At 42.4% G+C, this 10,024-nt stretch overlaps 1 protein-coding gene across 1 annotated transcript; it reads left to right on the forward strand.

Moving 5' to 3' along the window:
* The first annotated feature begins 2,558 nt into the window (after nt 1-2,558).
* drg1 (developmentally regulated GTP binding protein 1) lies at nt 2,559-6,102 on the forward strand. The gene is made up of 9 exons (XM_021602602.2): nt 2,559-2,785; nt 3,314-3,437; nt 3,542-3,717; nt 4,057-4,126; nt 4,220-4,389; nt 4,552-4,682; nt 4,878-5,045; nt 5,194-5,316; nt 5,746-6,102. Exons 1-9 carry the CDS (start codon nt 2,747-2,749, stop codon nt 5,843-5,845), a joined length of 1,101 nt encoding a protein of 366 aa, XP_021458277.1. The 5' UTR covers nt 2,559-2,746; the 3' UTR covers nt 5,846-6,102.
* The last annotated feature ends 3,922 nt before the right edge of the window (nt 6,103-10,024 follow it).

Consider the following 10,024-nt stretch of genomic DNA (forward strand, 5'->3'; position numbering starts at 1 on the left):
GGCACGAAAATAGTGCTTCTTCTCACAGACTTTGTGCTTCCGCTGGCTTGATTCAGATGCCGTGTTCCTTAAAGCAATCTGAGAAATCAACGGACCTGTCAATCAGCAAGCTTTACAGCAATACTTTTTATTGAGGAAAAAGTATTTGATGGAGATGAATGAACTGCAGACAGAGGGCAGCACAAGAAGGCACCCACATACTGTCACTCAGAGGTACCATATGCAGCTTGAAATATGAGGAAAAAACATATATCTTTTAGGTTAGAAACAGCATCAACTATAGTGTTTTTTTGTTGATGTTGCTGAGTGCCCCTGTAGAATGACTATTTTTGGGGCCACACTGCAAACAATTTAGTCCTCTAATCAAAATGAATGCATCTAAATCTGTACTTGCACTTACTTTTTAATCAATGCACTTCAATACTGACTGACATATTATATACATTTTTGTTGCTCCTTAAAATAAGAACAATTTAGATGTTTGGGCATGGATTTATGGTCAATGCGCAATTAATAAATTGTGAATTAGTGAGGGTGACTCAAGTCAAAGCCCTCATGCTATGTACCACAAAGGGACCTCAATATCAAACTGCTAGGCTACTGAAATGAATACTTTCAATTATCACAAACACAGTTTGTTCTTTCCTCAAAATATCTCAACTCTTGTCCTGGAGGCACTTAGTATTTATACTGTTTTTTGCCTCAGCTGAGCAATGCTAGTTGGTTGCAATGCAAACCAATAACTCACAAGAACTGTAACTCACTTTTAAAAGAAAAATCATATTTTTATATGTTCATGAGGATAAGCACACCTCCGCACACCTCTTACAATATATGTCTTTCACACAATATTTACAAGCAAATGATGATGGAGAGATATGAACAGAATAAACGATGCAACATGTTGCATAGGTCGAGATGAAATCCAGCATATTCAACATATCTTCCAGTAAACCTCCAGGACCAGGGTTAAGAAACCATGTTGAAGAGCCTCCCATCATCCCTACCATGATCAGGCCTGTCTTGTTTCTGAAATGATAGCTTAATTCAGAAGAGGTTCAATATATCTCTTTCAAAAACCATGGGAATATACATTGTTAGTTCAAGAGGAATGTATAGAAGATGATATAGCAACTTACTGTGTGATCACTAACCACATATCCTTAATAATGAGTGGTGGTTATCAGATTGAGAAGTAAAATGTCAAAACCTAACTGCAAAAAAAGTAATCTCTGACACATATAATTGTGAAAATATTGTATGTGCTCAAGATTATAGCATTATTATCAACAAAGCTTCGTAACTTTGTTTTAAACAGCAATAGCTTGGCCACTGGCCAGTCACAAAGGGAAATAAAGGTAACCTTCCACCATTTATGCACATTTTGGCAATATGCACCCTCCCTCCTGCAAGGTTTTAAGAAGTTAAAGGAGTGTGCCACATTCATCTGATGGGCACTTATCTAGTCAACTTTCTGCAATGACCTTGTCCAACCAACCAAAAGCTCAATCCCATCTACAGTGTTGAATGTACTGTTGTTGGTATTAGAGCTTTAAAACACTGACAGTCGATCCAGAAATTTTAGCAACATAGATACTTTTGAGATATTATGTACTGTATGCGATAGAAATATTAAACAATAAAAACTACTATTTACCAGATGCGTGTGCATTACTAATACCATCCATTTGACTGGAGAGAGAGGGGGAGGCACGGATGGAAAGAAAGAGAGAGACGGGGACGGACTGAAGGAGGGAGGGAGGGAAGGAGAGAGAGATGGGGACGGGAGGGAGGGAGGGAGAGAGAGAGCGAACGAGAGAGAGAGCGAACGTTAGAGAGAGCAAGCGAGAGAGAGAGAGCGAACGAAAGAGAGCGGGGGCAGACGGACGGAAGGAGGAAGGAAGGAGAGACAGGGACGTACTGAGAGGGAAAGAGGGGGGGAGAGCGGGGAGAGAGGGGGGGTGGGGGGACGAGAGGATGGAGGGAAGGAGAGAGAGAGAGAGAGAGAGGCGGGGACGGACGGAAGGAGGGAGGGAGGGCACGAGAGAGAGATGGGATGGACTGAGGGAAGGAGGGGGAGAGAGAGAGAGAGAGAGAGAGAGAGAGGGGGGGGGGGGGTGGGGGGACAAGAGGAGGGGGAAGGGGAGAGAGAGAGAGAGAGAGAGACGGACAGAAGGAGGGAGGGAGGGCATGAGAGAGAGATGGGATGGACTGAGGGAAGGAGGGGAGAGAGAAAGAGAGAGAGAGAGAGAGAGAGAGAGAGAGAGAGAGAATTATGTGCGTGTGTTGAATTATGCAGCGTCAGATACATTTCATTTATGATTTGTCAAAACCAAGCATGAATCTTGAATTTGAAATGTGTTAAATTACATAATTTCTGCAACATTCATGTCATTGCTGTTGCACGAAATATGTAATGACAGCTAACTTGTTTTATTTGTATTTTTGTATTCCTTTTTTTATGCCAGATAGCAAATAAAAATCTGCAAACTACTTAATTCCAGTAGGTGGCGCCAACTACAACGCCTTTTCTGAGTTTGCCCAGTATGCCATCGAGTTTCTTTGGTTTGCTTCCCTCTTCCTCCTCGCGAGAGCCGCCAAGACCCCAGCCACAGGTTGAAAGCATGGGTGCTAGCTGTTGCTAGCTAGTTTTGTATGATTGCGTGATAAAACTACAACATTTTAAAACTTTGCTATTAAACTTGTTTAATCGTTATAGTGATATCATCTAAGGACCAGCTACAAGATGAGTTTACTCGCTAAAATAGCAGAAATTGAGGCCGAGGTAAGTTCGTTAACGTTCGCGAATGCTAGCTAACGCGTTAGCTGTGAATCACATTTTTGTTTGGCCAATTGACTAGATGGCTAGCTAGTTGGCTAAATTTAACTTGGCTAATCAAGGCCTTACAATGGATTTCTCCTTTTAAAAAATGAATAGAACCATAATATGATGTCAGACACCTGAGTTTGAGCATAGCTGTGTGTTATTGTGCTTTTAATGTACGCTAGTGGGTACTGTAAATTAGCTAGCTAACGTTATATTGTTGGCAGGGTAACAAACTAGCTATTTAAACACCAGTAGCATGCTAACCGGCGCCGGTACGTATAGAACCACGCCGGAGTTCCCCAGCTTTGACAGATTGTAATTCACCCCGGTGTCGTGATGACAATGTTTTCTTTGTGATCAGTCGAAAGCCAGCCATCGCAATAACTTGGCTCTGGACAAGTAGGCCTAGCTAATATTATAGTTCTGGCTGTTGTCGTATTGTGTTGAATATGAATGATTTAAACATCCTCTGTCTGTGTTGGGTAGATGGCTCGGACTCAAAAGAACAAGGCCACGTCTAACCACTTGGGGCTGCTCAAAGCTCGTCTGGCCAAGATGAGGAGAGAACTTATCACACCAAAGGGAGGCAGTGGAGGAGGCACAGGGGAAGGTGAGTCCTGACTCGTGATCATCATATTTTGTGTCGATAAGTTGAGGTGGACAAGATCTTGTCATATTGTAATAAATACTAATGTGTCACTCTTTGTTGTATAGGTTTTGATGTGGCAAAAACAGGTGATGCCCGTATCGGGTTTGTAGGGTTCCCCTCAGTGGGCAAGTCTACTTTGCTAAGTAACCTGGCAGGGGTGTACTCTGAGGTGGCGGCCTATGAGTTCACCACCCTCACCACAGTACCAGGAGTGATCCGCTACAAGGGTGCCAAAATACAGGTACTTTATGTGCATACTAGACCTCAGCTTAAAGGGAAAATCCACTCTAAAACTATGTGGAACTTTCAAGAAGACAAGTATCACTTCCACATCATCATGCTTCTTGAAAGTCCAATATCTTGAAAACTTGACTGCTGATGTGTAAATCATTTTGGGACTGTATCAACAGGGGACTAATGAAGAAAATACCTGAATATGTATTTTGGATGGAGTTTTCCTTTATGGCCAATAGAGGACAATATGTACTAACAGTGATAATTGGTATTTTTGCTACTTTTTGGTTGTTTTGCAGGAGATGTTTCAGTATTTGTATGTTTATTCCACTTTTGTGTCTCCAAGCTCCTGGATCTCCCAGGTATCATCGAGGGGGCCAAAGATGGCAAGGGTAGAGGACGACAGGTCATCGCAGGTGAGAGCCATCAGTGAATCATCAGAACCATACACAAACATGTCACAATCACACCTTGAAGGTAGTTTGTAACTGTGGTCTTTCTTTTCCCAGTGGCTCGAACCTGCAACCTGATCCTCATAGTGTTGGATGTTCTAAAGCCTCTGGGCCACAAGAAGCTGATTGAACACGAGCTGGAGGGCTTTGGAATCCGCCTCAACAAGAAGCCGCCCAACATCGGCTTCAAGAAGAAGGACAAAGGAGGCATCAACTTCACCGTCACAGTACGTCTGTTTAATACATCACTTTCACGTCCAGCTCAACCTGTTCCCATTTCTCTCTCTCTTCACAGCTCTCTATCTCTAGAAGTAGTTTCTTCTTTTATCCCTCTCATTTGATTTCAATGGGCTTACGCTGGTGTTCTTCCTTTCTTGCTCCTTCTCCAGTGTCCACAGAGTGAGCTGGACGGTGACGCAGTGAAGAGCATCCTGGCCGAGTACAAGATCCACAACGCTGACATCACCCTGCGCAGTGACTCCACGGCTGATGACCTCATCGACGTGGTGGAGGGAAACCGGTAAGCAGCTGAGCACTTCTACAAACTCAGGGATGTAATTTTTTATTGAGTTTTTTAAAATTCTTAATCCTCAATTAATCAATGATTGGATCCAATCTATAACCCCAAGCCAAAGTCCCGCTATACCGCATTCAAAGTAAGGTCAACGCTCCCCTACAGACCTGCTGACATAACAGTTCTGTTTAATCCCACCAGAGTGTACATCCCCTGCATTTATGTGCTCAACAAAATTGACCAGATCTCCATTGAAGAGCTGGACATCATCTACAAGGTGCCCCACTGCGTGCCCATCTCTGCCCACTCCCGCTGGAATTTTGATGACCTTCTGGAGAAGATGTGGGACTACCTGCACCTAGTGCGCATGTAAGGAAATACACTCAACATAACAGCCCTTAGATGGGACATTGGAACCCTATATGAAACATAATTCCTATTACACACAGAACTGTTTTGTACTACTTGGATAAATGTTGTTTTTGTGAATTAATCACTTGAATGTGTTGTCCCCCAGATACACCAAACCCAAAGGCCAGCTTCCTGACTACACATCTCCAGTTGTTCTACCTACTGAACATACTGCAGTGGAGGACTTCTGTTTGAAGATTCATAAAAGCCTCCTCAAAGAATTAAAATAGTGAGTACTATACTGTTGATGAATGGCTTTTGTGCATCTTGTTGATGTTTTTGAAAAGACTGGGGTTCACTCCCAGTATTTAACTGATTTAAAGCCACAATCAGTAAAGAAATAATTCACTTAAAAAAAACTATACTATATAAAAACTATATATATATATATATAACATTTATCATAAAAAAAAACAATTACATTCAAAATTCACATGGGTACCCAATTCTGATATGTTTTCCTCTAATTGGTCTTTTGACCAATCACATCAGAGCTGATCTGATTGGTCAAAAGACCAATTAGTGAAAAAAAGATCAGAATTGGGCTGCCTGTTTAAACGCAGCCTTAGCTGCCACTGTGTCCAGCACACAGACAAATATGATTCAATGTTGCAGCTGGTTGGTATTGTTCTAACACTCCGTCTTCCTGTCTTTTCAGTGCTCTGGTGTGGGGTGCTTCAGTGAAACACAACCCCCAGAAGGTGGGAAAAGACCATGTCATGGAGGATGAGGACGTTATCCAGCTGGTGAAAAAGTAAAAAGACTCCTGATTGCTTAATTTTCTCATCACAGGAAATAGTCTGCTGCTCATGAAGACCCCTCTCAAACATATCCACGAGAACATCTGTGTCTTGTGGTTCTCAATTTTATTTTGGAATTTGAAAAACAGAAAAGAAAAAATATGAATGTCCATGTTGCGTTTACCTCTCATTTATGCCGACATGTGATTCATTAAATCCATCGAAGAGTATTATCCTTGAATCTCAAAAATATCAAATAAACACCGTAAATATGACTTATGGGATTGCCTTTTATTTTACATCATGTCATTGGGTTTATGCCTTGAAAGATGCACTGTAATTACAATGTTGAACAACAGTGACACATATACAGTGCCTTGCGAAAGTATTCGGCCCCCTTGAACTTTGCGACCTTTTGCCACATTTCAGGCACATAAAGATATAAAACTGTATTTTTTTGTGAAGAATCAACAACAAGTGGGACACAATCATGAAGTGGAACGACATTTATTGGATATTTCAAACTTTTTTAACAAAACAAAAACTGAAAAATTGGGCGTGCAAAATTATTCAGCCCCTTTACTTTCAGTGCAGCAAACTCTCCAGAAGTTCAGTGAGGATCTCTGAAAGATCCAATGTTGACCTAAATGACTAATGATGATAAATACAATCCACCTGTGTGTAATCAAGTCTCCGTATAAATGCACCTGCACTGTGATAGTCTCAGAGGTCCGTCAAAAGCGCAGAGAGCATCATGAAGAACAAGGAACACACCAGGCTGGTCCGAGATACTGTTGTGAAGAAGTTTAAAGCCGGATTTGGATACAAAAATATTTCCCAAGCTTTAAACATCCCAAGGAGCACTGTGCAAGCGATAATATTGAAATGGAAGGAGTATCAGACCACTGCAAATCTACCAAGACCTGGCCGTCCCTCTAAACTTTCAGCTCATACAAGGAGAAGACTGATCAGAGATGCAGCCAAGAGGCCCATGATCACTCTGGATGAACTGCAGAGATCTACAGCTGAGGTGGGAGACTCTGTCCATAGGACAACAATCAAAGTCGTATATTGCACAAATCTGGCCTTTATGGAAGAGTGGCAAGAAGAAAGCCATTTCTTAAAGATATCCATAAAAAGTGTCGTTTAAAGTTTGCCACAAGCCACCTGGGAGACACTTCCACAAACATGTGGAAGAAGGTGCTCTGGTCAGATGTAACCAAAATTGAACTTTTTGGCAACAATGCAAAACGTTATGTTTGGCGTAAAAGCAACACAGCTGAACACACCATCCCCACTGTCAAACATGGTGGTGGCAGCATCATGGTTTGGGCCTGCTTTTCTTCAGCAGGGACAGGGAAGATGGTTCAAATTGATGGGAAGATGGATGGAGCCAAATACAGGACCATTTTGCAAGAAAACCTGATGGAGTCTGCAAAAGACCTGAGACTGGGACGGAGATTTGTCTTCCAACAAGACAATGATCCAAAACATAAAGCAAAATCTACAATGGAATGGTTCAAAAATAAACATATCCAGGTGTTAGACTGGCCAAGTCAAAGTCCAGACCTGAATCCAATCGAGAATCTGTGGAAAGAACTGAAAACTGCTGTTCACAAATGCTCTCCATCCAACCTCACTGAGCTCGAGCTGTTTTGCAAGGAGGAATGGGAAAAAATGTCAGTCTCTCGATGTGCAAAACTGATAGAGACATACCCCAAGCGACTTACAGCTGTAATCGCAGCAAAAGGTGGCGCTACAAAGTATTAACTTAAGGGGGCTGAATAATTTTGCACGCCCAATTTTTCAGTTTTTGTTTTGTTAAAAAAGTTTGAAATATCCAATAAATGTCGTTCCACTTCATGATTGTGTCCCACTTGTTGTTGATTCTTCACAAAAAAATACAGTTTTATATCTTTATGTTTGAAGCCTGAAATGTGGCAAAAGGTCGCAAAGTTCAAGGGGGCCGAATACTTTTGCAAGGCACTGTAACTTCAAAACATTCACATTTCCCTTACAAAATCCTGCCCCAGTTACATGGGTGTGTCCTGCTCCATCTCTGTACTTTCAATGGTGAGAGACTGTTCTTATGAAACGTTCTTATTTTCTTTAACTTATTTTTTTACATAATGTTGTTGCTACTGTATCTTACGAGAAAAAATAACTTATGGACATCAGGACTGCGATTTGCTCACCACAAACTTCCCTTTAACGAGTCTGACAAGCCCAACGTGAATGACATACTGCTTTTCCGGGAACAGTCCCAGATCCCCGTCATTTGTGTGAAGAGAAGGCAGATAAAAAGGGCCGGGGGGCTGCCTTCTGAGAAGTTGTAGGCGATCAAATAAACTCCCACTGCCTTCCATTCTGCTAGCAAACGTGCGATCTTTGGAAAATAAAATCGATGACCTAAGTGGAAGATTAAACTACCAACGGGATATTTAAAACTAATATCTTATGCTTCACAAAGTCGTGGCTGAATGACAACATTATCAACATACAGCTGGCTGGTTATACGCTGTACCGGCAGGATAAAACAACGATGTCTGGTAAGACAAGGGGAAACTGAAAGACAAGGATAAACTGTAAACTGCGCTATCTTCCTAGAGTTTTCATCTGTATTTTTTTTGTAGCTGTCTACATACCACCACAGACTGATGCTGGCATTAAGACCACATTCAATGAGCTGTAAGCGAACAGGTGTAAGCGAAGAGCTGTAAGCGCCATAAGCGAACAGGAAAGCACTCACCCAGAGGCGGCGCTCCTAGTGGCCGGGGACTTTAATGCAGGGAAAATTAAATCCGTCTTACCAAATTTCTATCGGTTTGTTAAATGTGCAACCAGATGGGGAAAAAACTCTGGACCACCTTTACTCCACACACAGAAACGCATACAAAGCTCTCAACTGCCCTCCATTTGGCAAATCTGACCATAATTCTATCCAGCTTACAAGCAAAAACTGAAGCAGGAAATACCTGTGACCCGCTCAATACGGAATTGGTCAGATGACGCGGATACTACTCTACAGGACTGTTTTGCTAGCACAGACTGATACTGGAAAATGTTCCGGAATTCATCCAATGGCATTGAGGAATACTCCACCTCAGTCATCGGCTTCATCAATAAGAGAATCGACGCCATCATCCCCACAGTGACTACGTACAGTTCCCAACCAGAAGCCATGGACTACATGCAACATCCGCACTGAGCTAAAGGCTGCCGCTTTCAAGGAGCGGGATCCTAATCCGGAAGCTTATAAGAAATCCCTATGTCCTCAGACGAACCATCAAACAGGCAAAGCGTTAAGACAGGACTAAGATTGACTCGTACTAGACCGGCTCCGACGCTCGTTGGATGTGGCAGGGCTTGCAAACTATTACAAACTACAAAGGGAAGCACAGCCGAGAGCTGCCCAGTGACACGAGCCTACCAGGCGAGCTAAACTACTTCTATGCTCGCTTCGAGGCAAATAACACTGAAACATGCATGAGAGCACCAGCTGTTCCGGAAGACTGTGATCACGCTCTCCGCAGCCGATGTAAGACCTTTAAACAGTTAAACATTCACAAGGCCGCAGGGCCGGACAGATTACCAGGACGTGTACTGCAAGCATGCGCTGACCAATTGACAAGTGTCTTCACTGACATTTTCAACCTCTCCCTGTCCGAGTCTGTAATACCAACATGTTTTAAGCAGACCACCATAGTCCCAGAGCCCAAGAACACTAAGGTAACCTGCCTAAATGATTACCGACCCGTAGCACTCATGTCTGTAGCCATGAAGTGCTTTGAAAGGCTGGTCATGGCTAACATCAACACTATTATCCCAGAAACCAAAGACCCACTCCAATTTGCATACCGCCCTAACAGATCAACATATGATGCAATCTCTATTGCACTCCACACTGCCCTTTCCCACCTGGTCAAAATGAATACCTAAACTCAGCAAAAAAAGAAATGTCCCTTTTTCAGGACCCTGCCTTTCAAAGATAATTGGTAAAAATCCAAATAACGTCACAGATCTTAATTCTAAAGGGTTTAAACACTGTTTCCCATGCTTGTTCAATGAACCATAAAAAATTAATGAACATACACCTGTGGAACGGTCATTAAGACACTAACAGCTTACAGACGGTAGGCAATTAAGGTCACAGTTATAAAAACTTAGGACACTTAAGAGGCCTTTCTACTGACTCTG

Source organism: Oncorhynchus mykiss, chromosome 5 (assembly GCF_013265735.2).
Source record: "Oncorhynchus mykiss isolate Arlee chromosome 5, USDA_OmykA_1.1, whole genome shotgun sequence".
NCBI classification, from domain to species: domain Eukaryota; kingdom Metazoa; phylum Chordata; class Actinopteri; order Salmoniformes; family Salmonidae; genus Oncorhynchus; species Oncorhynchus mykiss.

What these genes read in the sequence shown, in the direction of transcription:
- drg1 (XM_021602602.2), top strand. Translation starts at nt 2,747, where the DNA reads ATGAGTTTACTCGCTAAAATAGCAGAAATTGAGGCCGAG. An exon ending in AGGACGACAGGTCATCGCAG is followed by an intron (nt 4,127 to 4,219) that starts GTGAGAGCCATC and finishes TTCTTTTCCCAG; the next exon opens with TGGCTCGAACCTGCAACCTG. An exon ending in CTCCTCAAAGAATTAAAATA is followed by an intron (nt 5,317 to 5,745) that starts GTGAGTACTATA and finishes CTGTCTTTTCAG; the next exon opens with TGCTCTGGTGTGGGGTGCTT.